At 38.2% G+C, this 18,395-nt stretch overlaps 1 protein-coding gene across 1 annotated transcript in view; it reads left to right on the forward strand.

Moving 5' to 3' along the window:
• LOC311077389 (neural cell adhesion molecule 2) overlaps positions 1 to 18,395 on the forward strand; it is a 285,391-nt gene that overhangs the window by 258,162 nt on the left and 8,834 nt on the right. The window contains exons 12-15 of the mRNA XM_084105838.1: positions 2,077 to 2,250; positions 6,733 to 6,852; positions 7,148 to 7,269; positions 12,456 to 12,630. Coding sequence (XP_083961964.1) covers positions 2,077 to 2,250; positions 6,733 to 6,852; positions 7,148 to 7,269; positions 12,456 to 12,630 — 591 coding nt within the window. The remainder of the gene's footprint in view (positions 1 to 2,076; positions 2,251 to 6,732; positions 6,853 to 7,147; positions 7,270 to 12,455; positions 12,631 to 18,395) is intronic.

Below are 18,395 nucleotides of genomic sequence, written 5' to 3' on the forward strand. Positions count from 1 at the left end.
AAAGTTGAATGAACGAGTACTTATGTCCTTTCGATTTCTTACAGGTTGAGTTGTTGTTGCCCATAACACGCTAGCATTCTGCTAATGAACGCTGATTGGTCAGTGAAGGACTGATTACGACCAGAGATACCGCTTGATGGAACAAAACCTCTTCTAGCACGTGTATTTACCTGTGTCAGCTGTGTTGTGTGTTTGCCTGTGTCAGCTGTGTTGTGTGTTTGCCTGTGTCGGCTGTGTTGTGTGTTTACCTGTGTCAGCTGTGTTGCGTGTTTGCCTGTGTCAGCTGTGTTGTGTTTGCCTGTGTCAGCTGTGTTGTGTTTGCCTGTGTCGGCTGTGTTGTGTGTTTGCCTGTGTCGGCTGTGTTGTGTGTTTGCCTGTGTCGGCTGTGTTGTGTGTTTGCCTGTGTCAGCTGTGTTGCGTGTTTGCCTGTGTCAGCTGTGTTGTGTGTTTGCCTGTGTCAGCTGTGTTGTGCGTTTGCCTGTGTCAGCTGTGTTGCGTGTTTGCCTGTGTCAGCTGTGTTGCGTGTTTGCCTGTGTCAGCTGTGTTGCGTGTTTACCTGTGTCAGCTGTGTTGTGTGTCAGCTGTGTTGCGTGTTTGCTTGTGTCTGCTGTGTTTTGTGTTTGCCTGTGTCAGCTGTGTTGCGTGCCTGTGTAAGCTGTGTTGTGTGTTTGCCTGTGTCAGCTGTGTTGTGTGTTTGCCTGTGTCAGCTGTGTTGTGTGTTTGCCTGTGTCAGCTGTGTCAGCTGTGTTGTGTGTTTGCCTGTGTCAGCTGTGTCAGCTGTGTTGTGTGTTTGCCTGTGTCAGCTGTGTTGTGTGTTTGCCTGTGTCGGCTGTGTTGTGTGTTTGCCTGTGTCAGCTGTGTTGTGTGTTTCCCTGTGTCGGCTGTGTTGCGTGTTTGCCTGTGTCAGCTGTGTTGTGCGTTTGCCTGTGTCAGCTGTGTTGTGCGTTTGCCTGTGTCAGCTGTGTTGTGTGTTTGCCTGTGTCAGCTGTGTTGTGTGTTTGCCTGTGTCGGCTGTGTTGTGTGTTTGCCTGTGTCAGCTGTGTTGTGTGTTTGCCTGTGTCAGCTGTGTTGTGTGTTTGCCTGTGTCAGCTGTGTTGTGTGTTTGCCTGTGTCAGCTGTGTTGTGTATTTACCTGTGTCGGCTGTGTTGTGTGTTTGCCTGTGTCAGCTGTGTTGTCGATGCCTCGAGAGAAAAGAAAGTGCAGAGCGCTAAAGCACCAAAGTGACTGAAGGATTGCCGTAAAGCAGTATCTCTGGTCGTACGATGTGTGTGACGTCATTGACATTTTAAAAGACTTTTTAAAGCAAATAAGTGACTCTAAAAAATCTAACACCCAGCAGTGTGTAATTTCTTTGCATCTCCTTTCGAGTACAAATTACTAGACAAAAAATTTTATCCTGAGAAAAGTGGATTTTGAGGGGTATAGCGCCATAGACCTCCATTCATCCTGCACTCGTCCTGTGAGCGCCCTCATGTGGAGCCAGAGTGGAACTGCAACCAGTTCAGAAGCCGGAAGTTTACTGAGAGTGGAAGTTCTCCCCTTATTAGACATTCTCTGATACAGTTCAACACTCTTATTTCTAAATCTAATCTAAAGTCATTTTTGCTTATTAGTATGGTTTAATTAGATCATTGAAGGTCAGCAGCAAAGACATTGGTTAATAAAGTGAGATTAAATACATAAAGTATATTTGTGTAATTTAATATAGTTAATTATAAAAGTTTTGCGTAAAATTCTGAGATTGCATTTTACTGTTTTTATTCATTTTGAGGAATACTGAATGTTTTCGTGCAAATGAGATGAGTAAATGCATGTTCACATTTAGTCTAGAACTAAAATAACCATCATGTTCACACACACACACACAACACCTCTTCACTTTATTTCTCTCAACATGAGGACAGGAGCTGTCAGTCAATACATGTGAAAACGTAACTAGTGTTACTTATTTGAAAAGTAACTTAGATATTTTGTTGTAAATTGAAAAAGTAATCTGATTATGTATCTCAGGTAACTTGTAATGAGTGACACCCAACACTGGTTGTAAGCATTTATGAGTGTGTGTTGTGTTTCAGATGTCCCGTCGAACCCGTACTCCGTGCGTCTCACTGCCGTCTCCCAGCGTCTCGCCACCGTCTCCTTCATGAAGCCCGACTCGCACGGCGGCGTCCCCATCAGCTATTACATCATCAACTACAAAGACACGAGCGCACAGGATTGGAGGACAGTGAGATCACATGGCGTTCAGAGTGAGTGTCATGTGACCAACTGCTCAAAGTCAGCATGAAACTGAAGTTGTGCTGGTCTTTGCTTCCCTAATGTGCCGTACACTACCAGCCGAAAGTTTTGGATCTGTAAGATTTTTTTAATGTTTTTAAAAGAAGTCTCTTCTGCTCACCAAGGCTGCATTTATTTGATTTAAAAAAACAAAACAAAAAACATTATTATTGTAAAATATTTGTACAATTTAAAATAACTGTTTTCTATTTTAATATATTTTAAAGTGTAATTTATATGCTGTGATCAAAGCTGAATTTTCAGCATCATTACTCCAGTCTTCAGTGTCACATGATCCTTCAGAAATCATTCTAATATGATTTGATGATCAAAAAACATTCATTATTATTATCAATGTTGAAAACAGTTTTTTCAGGATTCTTAAAAGAAAGTTCAAAAGAACAGTATTTATTTTAAATATAATTTTTTGTAACATTATAAATGTTTTACTGTAGCTTTTAATCAATTGAATTCATCCTTGATGAATAAAAGTATTTTATCCCCCCCCCCCAAAAAAAATAAATAAAAATTCTTACGTGCCCCAAACATTTTAACGATAGTGTTTAAAGGGGTGGTTGATGATGATTTCACTTTTCTAACTTTAGTTAGTGTGTAATGTTGCTGTTTGATCATAAACAACATCTGCAAAGTTACAACGCTCAAAGTTCAGAGCAAAGGAAGATATTTGCTTTTAAAGAAATCGCTTTTTAAGGACTACAACAAACGGCTGGTAGAGACTACACCACATTCCTCCCGGGTTAGTGACATCACAAACCCTAAAATTTACATAAACCCGCCCCCTGAACACGATTTATAGATTATCATGACAGAATATGCTAATCAATGACCAGAAGATAACTACACATCAGCTTCATAAATTCATCAACTAACCATTCAGAAATGTCCTGTTGCTTCTACATGTTGTCTCTTCTTCTTGAGTCTCTCCATCATTGTCTGACTCCGGTTTGAACATAAAAGACTAAAAGGTTTTTGAAATTTCCAGTGCATGTGTGTGTGAGGTAAAAGGACACAAGCTGTTGAAGCTCCGCCCCCTGTGCCGGGAGCAGCAGCTCATTTGCATTTAAAGGAACAGACACAAAACGGTGCGTTTTTGCTCACCCTCAAAAAATGACAATTTTAACATGCGATATACAAATATCTGTGGGGTATTTTGAGCTAAAACTTCACACACACACTCTGGGGACATCAGAGACTTATTTTACATCTTGTGAAAAGGACATTATACCAGCCCTTTAATGTTACAAAAGCTTTCTATTTCAGATAAATGCTGTTCTTTTGAACTTTCTATTCATCAAATAATCCTGAAAAAAACATTGATAATAATGAGAAATGTTTCTTGATCATCAAATCATCATATTAGAGTGATTTCTGAAGGATCATGTGACACTGAAGACTGGAGTAATGATGCTGAAAATTCAGCTTTGATCACAGGAATAAATTACACTTTACTATATATTCACATAGAAAACAGCTGATTTACAGTAGAATAATATTTCATAATATTACTGTTTTTTTAATGCAGCCTTGGTGAGGAGAAGAGACTTATTTAAAAACATAAAAAATTTCTTACCGATCCAAAACTTTTGACTGGTAGTGTTTATCCAAGTGAAACGCTTCAGGAACAAAAACAAATGTGGGCGGGGCTTGATTGTGTCTGTGGGGAATTGATTGGATGGTTGTGGTTTGCTATTGGCTGATCTCATGTGAGTGACAGGTTATAGCCCCGCCCTCGTCAGCAGAGAAGAGAAGAAAACAATAATGATGTGATAAATGATAAATCATTTAGAATAATCACTGCAATACTCCATTAAAAAACAAGAATTGTCCATGATTTCATGGTGACTTTAATAGAGTCTGTGAAAAAAAAAAACCTCCATTTGCTCTCCGTTTAATGTAATTTCTGTGTGGAAGAAGCAGCTAACATTAAAAAAAAGATCTAATTTGAGATGCTTCTTTCCTCAGAACAAAAGTGATAAGCTTTGCGAGTAAAAACAGATCATTTAATCAAAGGGAATGCGTGTTTACCGTCTTTAGTTTTCCGGAAAGCCATTATCGCCTCTCGGAGCACGCCGTTTGCAGGATCGGGATGTGTTGACAGTCGGCCGGTTACGTTCGCTGCAACTAAACACATTTTCACTTGCTAAACGATAATGGCTTCAAGCTGTTTGCTCATTAAACTGCTTTTACTTTCGTCCAAGAATCGGCGATTTCGTCCAGTGCATTAAGGCCTTTAAATAATGTGCATCGTGTTAAACGTGATGTAAAACGCTGAAAACAAACAGAAGCGCGCAGTTCTATTCCTCAACTCTGGAAAACAGAGAGTGTTTAGAGTTCAAGATCAGATTCAATGAGAAGTCAGTCTAATAATGTTCTTTTCATGGTCTCAACCTCGAATATAGAGTGTAATTACTTCAATTACATCCACAGACTCTTTGTGGATTTTTAATTAAGAACTCAATGTTCTTTGACTAAGTAATAAGCGCGCTCATCGAGTCGGTTCGCTTTTATTAGCGCTTTCTCGTGTAAATTAATGAATGCAATCATTTATAACGGCCAAGGACTTCGATTTGCTGAAGTGGTTCTTTAATGTAAAAATACATATTCTCTGTTAGACTTATTTCAAAGTTATTACAGCCATTTCATATTATTTATACACTATTAAAGTATTTAAAATGTTTTTTGTATTTTTTAATATATCAGTATTTAATAATGTTAATAATAATAAGCTTTTATTTTTATTTTTCCCGTTTAAGTTTTAGTCTTTGTTATGCGTTTATGCATCATATTTGTAGGTTTATTTATTATTTATTTTTATTTCAGATTAGCTTTAGTAATTAAATTTCAGCGTTAAACTTTCAAATTTCAGCTTGTTCACATTTTTTTTATTACATATTTCTTTGATTGTACCTTTTTCTTTATTTACTTGTCTTTTTTGTTTCTTTCTTCCTTTGGTTATGTATTTATTTATTTACCTACATCTTTTTTTCTTTGTCTATTTATTTATTTACTTGCAACTGTTTTTCTGTTTTTCTGTCCTCCTTTCTCCTCTCCTTTCCTCCTTTTCTTTATGTCTTTGTTAACTTGTTTGTGTATTTATGTACTTCTTCCTTCCTTCCTTCCTTCCTTCCTTCATTCTCTCCTTCCTTCCTTCCTTCCTTCCTTCCTTCTTTTCTTTCTTTCCTTCCTTCCTTATTTTCTTTCTTTCCTTCCTTCCTTCTTTCTTTCTTTCCTTCCTTCCTTCTTTTCTTTCTTCCTTCCTTCCTTCTTTCCTTCCTTCTCTCCTTCCTTCCTTCCTACTTCCTTCTTTCCTTCCTTCCTTCTTCCTTTCCTTCCTTCTTTTCCTTCCTTCTCTCCTCCTTTCCTTCCTTCTATCGTTCCTTCCTTCTTTCCTTCCTTCCTTCTATCCTTCTTTCCTTCCTTCCTTCCTTCCTTCCTTCCTTCCTTCCTTCCTTCCTTCCTTCCTTCCTTCCTTCCTTCCTTCCTTCTATCCTTCTTTCTTTCCTTCCTTCCTTCTATCCTTCTTTCTTTCCTTCCTTCCTTCTATCCTTCTTTCCTTCCTTCCTTCTATCCTTTCTTCCTTCTATCTTCCTTCGTTCTCTCCTTCCTTCCTTCCTTCCTTCCTTCCTTCCTTCCTTCCTTCCTTCCTTCCTTCCTTCCTTCCTTCCTTCTTTCCTTCCTTCCTTCCTTCTATCCTTCCATCCTTCCTTCTATCTTTCCTTCCTTCCTTCTATCCTTTCTTCCTTCTATCTTCCTTCGTTCTCTCCTTACTTCCTTCCTTCCTTCTATATTTTCTTCCTTCTCTCCTTCCTTCTTTCCTTCGTTCGTTCGTTCTCTCCTTCCTTCCTTCCTTGTTTCCTTCCTTCTTTCCTTCCTTCCTTCTTTCCTTCTTTCTTTCCTTCCTTCCTTCTATCCTTCTTTCCTTCCTTCCTTCTATCCTTCCATCCTTCCTTCTATCCTTCTTTCCTTCCTTCCTTCTATCCTTTCTTCCTTCTATCTTCCTTCGTTCTCTCCTTACTTCCTTCCTTCCTTATTTCCTTCCTTCTCTCCTTCCTTCTTTCCTTCGTTCGTTCGTTCTCTCCTTCCTTCCTTCCTTGTTTCCTTCCTTCTTTCCTTCCTTCCTTCTTTCCTTCTTTCTTTCCTTCCTTCCTTCTATCCTTCTTTCCTTCCTTCCTTCTATCCTTCCATCCTTCCTTCTTTCTTTCCTTCCTTCCTTCTATCCTTTCTTCCTTCTATCTTCCTTCGTTCTCTCCTTACTTCCTTCCTTCCTTCCTTCCTTATTTCCTTCCTTCTCTCCTTCCTTCTTTCCTTCCTTCGTTCTTTCCTTCCTTCCTTCTCTCCTTCCTTTCTTCTTTCTATCCTTCCTTACTTCTTTCCTTCCTTATTTCCTCCCTTCCTTCTTTCCCTCTTCTCTCCTCCTTTCCTCCGTCTCTCAGCCACAGTAGTTCTGGCCAGTCTGGAGCCTAACACCACGTATGAGGTGCGAGTGGCGGCGGTCAATGGAAAGGGTCAGGGTGAATTCAGCCACACAGAATCCTTCCAGACGTTAGCCATCCGTGAGTACTTCATCATCAGTCTCTCTTCTGTTCATGCCTCCTCACTCAGATAGATGTATTTAAACTCCCATTCTGCTTTGGTTCAGTTGCTGTCGCCCCCGTCACTATGCGTTTGAGAACAAGGACAATAAGACCTTGCACAGTGTGTAACCGCATCAGTCGTTCTCTGTAGATTTCAACGTTTTTAAGCTCCTTCATCATTATAATGCTGTTTCTTCTAGTTTGCATGGATCTTTATAGTTTAAAGAAGCTGTCACGTCTTCACTTGGGTCTGCTTGTGTGTGTTTTCCTGCAGGCGAGCCGAGTCCTCCAACGGTTCACGGACAGAGAGGAGTCGGGAAAGCCTACAGACTCGGACTGATCAAACAGGACGACGGTGGGATGCCTATCGTCGAGTACATCGTGAAGTATAAAACGGTGGGTACGCTCAACAACTCGCAATGTCGCAATATACTTAAAGTCCCCCTGTGGTGAAAATCCAGCTGTTAATGTTGTTTATGTGTCTATGTGGTGTTTTTAATATGCTTTAAGACAAACCATGTGTAAATTCATAAGTCGACACCATTGCTGAGTATTTTCTCCTTAAAACTGCAGTGAACCAAAGACAGTCTCAAAAACACGCTTTGAAATCGCTGGTGTTTCTGACGTCACAAACTACCTTGTAACCAATCAGATCAAAGTGTGATCGTCAACCAGTGGATCTCTGAGCTGAGTGAGTGAGTGGAGGCGGGGCTCATTTGCATATTCATAGAACCGCGCATACTAAATGAGGCAAGGGTGTCGAGCTACAAGTTACTTTAAGACATGAAGAATTGTTTTTTACAGGATAAACATTTAAATATGTCATTTTGGTGATCAAAGATGAGTTTTAAGGGATACAAGTATTGACTAAAGGGAGACTTTAAAGCAAAATCAAAGAACGAACTGGTGTGACGTCATTTCAAACTAAATCTGGCCAAACTGAAGTTAGTTTCAGGAGTATGTATGATGTAATAGGTAGAGATCCCATCTTCCTTCTTTAATTTCAATATCAATTTACATATAAACTTATTTATATTACATGAAAATATTTATTGTACTGAAAATAAGTTATTTTAAGTAATTCAATTTTGGGTGGGGTGGATGTGCTTAATGTCACATTGCAAAAACTCTTAAAAACTCTTAAAAATGCACAGATGGTGGAGGACAACACAGTAGATGCTTGTGAATGATTCTGTGAAGTTATATTAATTTTAACTATATTATACAGCGCTTATAGTCAACTAATGGAAAGATAGAAATTTATGCATGCATAAAATCATTGTAAATGCAAGTACATGTTGTGTTCTCTGTCTTCTTCTACAGTCAGGCTTCTTTTCAGGTAAAATAATGTCATGCAACGGTTAGTTAGTTAAAGTTTATATAAGCATAAGCATGCTTACAACCCGTATAATAACACTTGAAGGACGTTTGAAGGAAACCTTGGTGTTAGAGGTTCATTACTTCTGCAAAAATGCATGTTGAGTTTGTACTGTACGATGGGAAACAGAATAGTCTGCATTTGCACACCGTCCTAATTCACTGAGCGTTAATCCGAGCTGATTTTAGAGAAATCCCATCGCCTGGAGTCGTGTGGGTGGCTGAATCGGAAATGTTCTCGGGGAAGAATCCTGCTTTTCCTCCGTCCGGCACACAGTGAGTCTGAACGCGCTCACGCTGTGGCCTCATTTGCTTAAAGAATACGGATGCATGAGAGAGTGTGTGAGAGACGCTTTGAAGTCCTTCTCTCTCACATAAAGAAACTGCGGGGGGTGATCCGCCATGAGTTTTCCTCTCCGTCACGGATATAACGAACAAAAAGAGCCAAACTGAGCTCAATACACACATGCTCACAGTCACACCTACACACACCTGCAGTTTTCTCCTGGTTTGGGGACAAAAACTCTGACTATTAAGATGGAGACACTATTTATACAATCAAGCTAATTTATCCACATATCCCTGACATATTTTTTTGTGGGATTCACCCTTTTAGTAAATACTCATCAGGGTCAGTGGGCCCTATCTTGCACCCAGCGCATTTGACTTTGTACACGACGCATGTATCATTCCTAATTTAAAACCCGACGCACAGCGGACTTTTCCCTCCACAGACGCACGTCGGTAAATTAGGGAATGAACTTGCACTCCCGGGGGCGGTTCAGCGAGAAGAGGAGGCGTGATCCGGCGCAAACGTTCCCTGGTGCTATTTTGCAGTTTCAGAAAACAATTCCGCCACAGACCAGGAGAAACCTCGTCTAAAGTCAGCGGCGCGTTATTCAGATGCTATTTTAAGGGCGCATGCTTGGCCATAATGTAGCGTGTGCACAACACACACACTTTGCTTCTCTCATCTACACAGACGCAGCAGTTTTCATTTTTGCAAATCATACATTATTACAAGGAAAAATATTAACACATGAGGGAAATCATTGTTGTGTCCATGAAGATGTGAAAGAATAGGCATAAATCTAGCTTACGCATTTACCCAAATTATCATACGCCTGTTTAACCGAAGCTAATCTGGGTGTGTTTCTCCATCCCCAATGTCACTTCTCTGTGTTTTACGGCCCTGACGAGAGCGTCGGTCTCCTCGGCTGTGAACCGCTCCTGGCGTGCGCCTGGCAAATCCGCCGTTATAATAGCAATCCGCCATGGAACAAGCGCGCCTGCTCTTAAAGGGAATGTGAGATGACGCTCTGATTGGTTTATTTCACGTGACGCCCAAACCACACCTATGAGTAATGAAGCGACTTCAGACCAACACATTTTAGATTTCCGAGATCCGCCCACAAAGTTACTTGCGTTTCGCGCTTGATGCTTGCGTTTCAGATCGTTAAAATAGGGCCCAGTGTGTGTTTTCATGTTTTCCATCGTCTCTAAATTACCGATGAAAGTGTCAGAAGGAAACATGGCTGGCGTATGTTTCTAGATCTTTTGAAGGCCATCTTGGTGAAATCTGGGAAAAATAAAAGGATTTCAGCCACACCACAATGACTTCAATCTACTGCTGCTAGAAAGTGAGCAATATACGTTTGACCTTAAAGGGGTGATGAACTGAGAAATCTAATTTTCCTTGAGCGTTTGACATATAAGAGGTCATCCTACTATAAGAATATCCTTTGAGTTTCAGAACTGAAAACTTCCTTGTTAGTCCAATAAAAGCTTTTATTGACACCAGGCACAGCGAACGACAGGTTTTTCAAAGTGGGGATCTATGAGGTCAAAGGGTATCAAACCCCGCCTCCGCAGAAGAAGAGGAACGCCTACTTCAACACTGCCTGTTTAGCCCCGCCCACTGATTCAAGCATTACATGAAACTCATTATAATATGCAAAACTGTTGTCCAATCATAGCAGTGGGGGTTTACTTCCAATTCTTCAATGCGGCACGCCCATAAAAACCGAGCGTTTCAGGAGCTAGGCTCAAATACCCTATTACTTATTCATTTAGATGTTTTTGAATGTAAAAACCAAGCAAATGTCATAAGATGACCTCAGATAACAATATACATTTTTTTTTAAAAAGCCAGTTCATGACCCCTTTAAAGTCAACCTTAAATTCTGCTTTTCATCTCTCTTTAGTGTGTAATGTTGCTGTTTGAGGATGAAAAAGCTCCAGTTCTTCTCTATATCTGTGTCAGTGTTTCTGAACTCCTGAAACGCCTCCATTGTAGTCTTGAGTTTCTTCCGGGAACGAACACGTCACAATATTCCTCATTTAAATAATTAATGCGCAGAATAAAGGGGCGGGGCCTGGTTGAGTTAGTTAGTAGTGTGTTACTGGCGGTTATGGAAAGGGGCGGGTCATTTCCCAAACACACTCGAAGCGCTCGACCAATCACAACACACTGCTCCAACTGACCAATCAGAGCACAGTGTGCTTTTCAGAAGGAGGGGCTTCATAGAGACAGGAAGTAAACAGAGCGTTACTGACAGACTGGGAAGAGAGGAGCCGCAACATTGGAGAATATGAGCGAATAATCAACATTCAAGTTCTAGTAGAGACTGAAAACATCATCAAGACTTTGTAAAAGGGCAGAATAGGTCCTCTTCATGTTCTTATTGTGAAAGACTCATCAGTGCACGTTATTCTAAACTAAGAAATACTGCTGTTTTGTGTAAACTTGCTTAACCCCTTAACTTTATTTTTTCATCTGGAAAGTCCTCTTTTCATGATCCAGTCAATTCCCGATTATTAACATCACGTCTCGCCCTTCATATGTGCCACATTATGGAAGTTTCATTTCAGGTTGACTAAAACACACAAAAGAGAAACTAAAGGACGCTATTATCTCCCTCAGCCAATGAAAATGCGTTTCCATCAATCACTTGACAAACTGCCGGTGTTTGTATGAGATTGAAGATCTCCAAAGCTTTACGGGAAGCGAAATCTCTTTAAAGTGCTTTACTAAAGTACTGAGTAAAAGCAGATTGGAGCGTCTGATGGTGGTTCCCGCAGACAGACGGCGACAAAAAAACTGAAGAAGATCAAATATTTCCAGACAACAAACATATTAGATCACAGAGACGGTGAGGAAGGGTTTTCAGGAAGAGTCAGGATGAAACGGGATGGAGATGATTGGAAACGGCATCCAAACTTTCTGCCTTTATTGCTTCTTTAAATCTTTGTTCTTATTCTTATGCATTTTTTGCCCTATTTTATATTGTGTTTTTGATGCGCTCCATCAGACTGGCGTGAAAAAGTTTCAGCCTGTCATTATTTATGTCTTTGTTCTGGAGACTGGAGATCCAAAAATGACCTAAAACACAATTAAAGCACCATAATAAAGTTCCACATCTACAAGTCTTCTGAAGCAGGGTTATTATCATAAATCATAAATCATAAAAAAATAATAATAATTTGTTACTTGAAATAAAATAAACGTTACCTAAAATAAAGTTTAGTTTAGTTTTAATAAAATACTAAAATAACTAAAACTAATTGAACCAAAAGTACAATTAATAAATACTATATAGATGTACTTAAAAAATTTAACAAAAACACAACAAAATCACTAAAACTTTAACTAAAATTAAAGTGGGAACAGATATTAAATATATTAAATATATATAATAGTATTATAATAAATTATTATAAAAAAAATCTGTTGTATAAATACTTTTAATGTAAATATTTTAATTATATTTAATTTAATTTAATTAATTAATATACTGTAGCATTGTCCCAGTACAGTAATAAGAAATTATAGTATTTTTGAATTCGTTTTTATTTTTATATTTAAAAATAAATTTAAATTAAAAATATGAACACAAACTATAATAGTAATTCAATGATGATAAAAAAAGAAGTCATGTCATGCTTTGTGTGAGGAACACACCCAAATTTAATAAGTAAGAATCTAGAAGTAAGAATGTTTCTTTGATGTTGAGGAGTAACAGTATGATAATAATAATACTGACGAGTAACAGTATGATAATAATAATACTGATGATGAGTAATATGTTTGAGTAACAGACTCAAACTGAAGTCATTAGGGAATGTTGTTGACTGTAGATGTGTGTGTTGTGTGTGTGTGAGTAACAGACCGGTGATGTCGATGTGTGTGTGTGTTGTGTGTGCAGGATAAAGAGGAGCAGTGGATGACGAAGCTGGTTCCCGGTATGAATGATTTCGCTCTTCTTCAGCCGCTTCAGTGGAACACGCGCTACAACGTGGAGATCACGGCGCGCAACGTCAAGGGCCTGTCGGAGCCCACCTTCTTCCAGTTCCTCATGCCACAGAAGCCCGACATCACAGGTATACACACACACACACACTGATAATCCACAGGTATACACACACACACCCTCGCTGATAATCCACATCACAGGTACACACACACACACGCTGATAAACCACATCACAGGTACATACACACACACACGCTGATTAACCACATCACAGGTACACACACACACACACGCTGATTAACCACATCACAGGTACACACAAAACAATTTTGCCTTGGCAACTAACTGAAATAAAATACTTTTGTTTTTGTATTTTATTTTATTTTAGTTAATCTTTGTTTTATTTCAGTGTTCTATTATTTAAAGAAGATCTATTATACCCCTTTTTCCAATATGTAATATAAGTCTTAGTTGTCCACAGAATGTATGTATGAAGTTTCAGCTCAAATCATTTATTATATCATGCGCAAAATGCCCTTTTTGAGTGGAATCAAAAACATGTTTTCATGTGTGTATCTTTAAATGCAAATGAGCTGCTTCTCCCCGCCCACATTTCCAGAAGAGGGCGGAGCCTTTACAGCTCATGCTTCAGATACTCAGAAACAGATACACTGTTACATTCGTCACAAAACACAAACGGCTCATATTCATGAGGAACATAAAAAAGGAGGTGGTGGATTTTTACCAATATAGAGTTGTTCATTACATTAATGTCCAAACACCATGTAAAAGTGGATTTTGCATAATAGGCCCCCTTTGAATGATTATTATAGTTGTAGTTAACAATAACAACACTATCAGATCATGATGCTCTAATAAGCCTAAAATACAAAACACACGTGCATAAGTACATACAGTATGTGCTTTCCCATCACCTGCGGCGTACACACTGTAGTTTATGAACTTCAGCCTTGTGAGCAAACATGTTTTATTAAGGTCATGTGATGTGGAAAACTTTAAAGATCAAGAGTTTTCTCATCCGTATTCCTGATCTCTGCGGGAGATTCGCGTCTGATAAAAACAGAAATGTTAAAGGAGACATATCATGCTTTTAAATTGTTCCTTTTTACATATAAATCATACATTTGTAGTCTATATAAAGCGGAACTGCAATGCTTGGGTCTGAATTCCTCATTATTATAGCTCCACAGGCCCCTTTTCTACCCCTTTTCTGATGTGCGTCTGAGAGCAACTCGTTTTGGTGCGGTCTCTTTAAATACAATTGAGACACTTCATACCCCGCCCACACTCGGTTCAACTCCACCCCGTTCGGCCATTTTTGTAGTTTGATAGCAGAGATACGATTATCTAGCGACACAGAAACTTTTTATTCACACGTTATTAACAAAATGTCAACAACGGAAGACTTGTCCAGCCAGACTTACATGTTCGAGCCAGAGTCGGAGCAGGAGCGAGATGAAAATGAAGACGACGAACCTGTAGAACAACGTCTTCATATGGATGTATCGCAATGGTGTGTTACTGTATTTACACATGAAACTTTGGTCTTCCGACCTTTTACCACCGTGTCGATTTATTTTGATTAATATGTGCGAGGGAGAGAGAGCAAGACAGCGTCTAGTTTGGAGACGGTGAAGTCTTGTTTACACTTTCGCCTGGCTCCGAGAGAGAGAGCGCGCGCGCGACCGGGTCTCTCTCTCTGCTCGTTCTTTCAGTTAAACATGCGTCCTGTCACGCGCGGCAGTTCATCTACATTAGATGGTGTAATGAAGCGTGTGGGTTACTACATCCAACAACCGAACATTTTAACTTACCCTCTCGTAACTTCTGCATCCTTTAGCTTGGACTACAAAATTGCAGCGAGAAATAAAAATGGCAGATTGCTCGAAGTGTTGGGCCGGAAGTCAATGTCCTTATTTGGCAGTTCCGCTGCAAATACTGTGACGTAATAGTTCAAAAAACGTCATAGATAACAGAAAAATCGGAACAGGTTGAAAAATATGACCAAAACAGAATATAAAGATATCAACGAAGCACCTGAAGAGAATAATTTCAGATTTTCTGTACTTCTAAACACTCCAAATATACAACAAAATGCATTTAAGGGCTAAAAAAGTGCATTTGGCATGATTTGTCCCCTTTAAAGTGAGGTCACGGTTCAGGGGTCCAGGCAGCGTGAGATGAGGCGCGCGTCCCAGAGCCGGTCCGGGCGGAAGATCAAATGCTGCGGTTTGATTCGCTGATGCCGTTTGAAGAGAAGAGACGGTCAGCAGGCGAACATGACGACCTGAGCTTTACTCGCTTACTCTGACAAACTTATCCAGGCTTTGTGAGATATACTTCACATCAGAATCCAAAGAAAGCATGAAGACTTTATATTTTGTCTGTTTTAGGACCGACAAGATGTTTTACCTTAACTGAATTTTTTTGTGATTCTTATTATCATCAATGGTGATTTTCTTTATTCTATTACAGCACTTTGTTTTACTAAGATTATTGTATTTTAAATTAAAACACCATAAATTGGGCAGTGCAGCATTTACTAGCATTGTAATATTGTAATATCACCATATAATATTCAATACTGTATTAATATTTAATTAATATTGTAATTTTCCCCATTACAATAATGAGAATTTGGTGGTAAATGGTTATTCTCATTATTGTAATTTTTTTTTTTATAAACTCTATAAACTTTATAAACTCAAGTTACTGTATTTTTTTAAAAATCACCATAAATTGGGCAGTGCAGCAAATACTACTATGTAAAAATACTTTAGTTTTTTACTTTAAATCAATTTAATAATCATCAGTCTGAGCCGACAGCAGGCGTTCCTGGGACGAATCGCTGGCTTCAGGTCATCAGACGCTCTGAAGGTCCTGATGGCGACTGTAAAACGCTGCGTGGGCATGAATATGATATGATATGGACATTTGGCTCCATATAATATTGTATCATAGTGATGCTTCATCCGGGACAGTCAGTTCAGTGGCGCTCGGGGACGTTTCTGTGAGTCATTTAGCGCTCTATTGGCAGATAATGTTAGTGAAGCTCAACGCCAGTCAAAGGGAGTGTGTTTCTCATAGTACTGAATAGGTCAGATTAAAATAACTCACATCATGCATACAGATACAAATATTAATCTTTTACTGGTTTAAGTCGTTTAATTTATAATATAATATAATATAATCTAGTGTACTATAATAGATATTACAATATAATATAGCTATATTGTTATATTAAAATAATAAAACAAATTATTAAACAACATGCATTATGCATTAAGTTAACATGCATTATATTATATTTTATTATATTGTAATTTTTCTGACCCCATTGGCAACTTTTTTTCTTTTTTTAAGCATAAAATCACTTAATTGTTATCATTTTTTCATTATATTATATTATATTGTTATTTTTCTGACCACATTGGCCATTTCTTTTTCTTGTTTTAAGCATGATATAACTTAACTTTTATCATTTTTTCATTATATTATATTATTATATTATATTGGGGGTTTTTTCCCTTATTTTAAGCATAAACTCACTTAATTTTGATAATCTTTTATAGAAAACAAGACTAAATATCTGATGTCATCTTTATATACATATACATTAAACGTATAATTTAAGTTAACATGCATTATATTATATTATATTATATTATATTATATTATATTATATTATATTATATTATATTATATTATATTATATTATGTTGTTATTTTTCTGACCCCATTCGCATTTTTTTTCCTTCTTATTTTAAGCATAAACTCACTTAATTTTGATCTATTTTTCAGAAAATAAGATTTAATATCTTCAGTAATTTTGCTTCTCCAGTAAATGTATCTTGATTTTATGAATGTTTAGATATTTGTTCTTGAAAATAAGACACAAATACTGAGTACGATCTTTTTCTGGCTGTATAAAAATACTGATGTGAGCCGCTTTTCACAGTAATTGTCTCGTTTGTGTCTGTTTTTATTTCTCATAGTGAATTTTAGTTTTTAGTTAGTTTTACCTTTATTGTCATTGCATGGTATACAACGAAATTTGACATCTCTCATAGAAAACAAACTGTATTCATCCATATAACCCACATATACCAAGTTAAAACAATAAAAACAATAAAAATAGCTTAAAGTGTCTTGTGCATGTTATTGCAACAATATGGCATACACGTCCGTTCACGATGATTGAGTCAGTGAAGGATAGAGAGGGGGAATAGAGACAGAGGAGAGGGAATTCACTTCAATCAGTTTCATCTTATAGTTTTAATTTGTTTTACACTTCAACATCAACAGGTTGTCAATCGAATCATATCATATTACTTCAGATACATATTTTAGATGAATGAGTTCTTAAGTTACGTGCACATAAACCTTTACAAGTATCAAGCATAATTAAACCTGTAATTCAGCTATTGATTAAAGCGAATGTATACAGAGACGAGCGACATCATCCGATTTCCTTAAATACCAGCTAAATGAAAACCGAGTCATTCTCTTCACGCTGTCGATTAATTCAGGTGGTTAAACGTTATCATGACGTGAAGTTAAAGGGTAACTCGCCAAAATGAAACCTTTTTGTTAATCTACCCGAGACAAAATTTCGATTAAAAGCATAATTAGAATGGAAACGCCTCTTTTAAGTTTGACCGTATTTTCGTTTTAGGTTAATTGCCTTGTGAATGGGGCACTTCTATGATAGCATCAAAAATCGCTATTTTTAAAACACTAAGAAGGCTCGACACAACATGAAACTGTGCTGGAAGTATCACCAGAGGCTCTACACATGAACTCCAGCACTGAGAACAGTGTTTGTGTTCACAGAGTTTACTAAAAAGAAAGATTTTGAACATCTCACTGTCTCTGTGTCCGCCGGCATTATGACAGACAAAAATAGTCGATCTCCGAATGCGAATGAACTGACTCTGAATTTTAGTATTGCTTCTTATATGAGGACCCTTTCAAATACAAGGTCAATACATATTGATTTTCACTAACGAGAAAACAACAAATTATCTGTGAATTTATATGGAACTAAGCTTTAGGAGCTTTCCATCTTTACTCTCCTCCCTGTTACGGTGCATTCGGAGATCGACTATTTTTGACTGACAAAATGCCGGCGGACACAGAGACAGTGAGATGATCAAAATCTTTCTTTTTAGTAAACTCTGTGTACACACACACTGTTCTCAATGCTGGAGTTCATGTGTAGAGCCTCTGGTGACACTTCCAGCACAGTTTCATGTTGTGTCGAGCCTTCTTAGTGTTTAAAAATAGCGATTTTTGATGCTATCATAAAAGTGCCCCATTCAAAAGGCATTTAACCTAAAACGGAAATACGGTGAAACTTAAAAGTGGCGTTTCAATTCTAATTATGCTTTTACACGAAAGTTTGCTTCGGGTAGATTAACAAAAAGACCCTAGGTTGCATTTTGGCAAGAGTTTGGCCTACCTTTTAACTTGAATATTTGAGCTGAGGTGAAGGATTTGAAGCTGTGATTTATGCAGCTCTGCGTTTGATGCTCTGTGGCGATAAGAATCAATGAAACCCTCTGAAGATGTTCGCTCGACTCAAGGCTTCCCGTATATAACCGTTTTCTTAATCAGTCGGTGCTTTAGGTGTCGTCGACGCATTAATAGACATTCAGATGTTCAGTCAGATGTGTTTACGCCGTGGGTCTGTCCACTCGCCCATCCGTCAGTCTCCGCTCCTTTATATTTCTAACATGTTATTTGTGGATCTTTGATGCTTTCATCCATAACACATCAAAACATCTTGAAGATGGACTGCAGAATCATGTCTTAAAAGCTTTGACTAACTTCAGATCGATACAGAAACATCACGCTTCTAAACCTGTGATT

The sequence above is a fragment of the Abramis brama genome (assembly GCF_963993115.1).
Source record: "Abramis brama genome assembly, chromosome: 2".
Classification (NCBI taxonomy): domain Eukaryota; kingdom Metazoa; phylum Chordata; class Actinopteri; order Cypriniformes; family Leuciscidae; genus Abramis; species Abramis brama.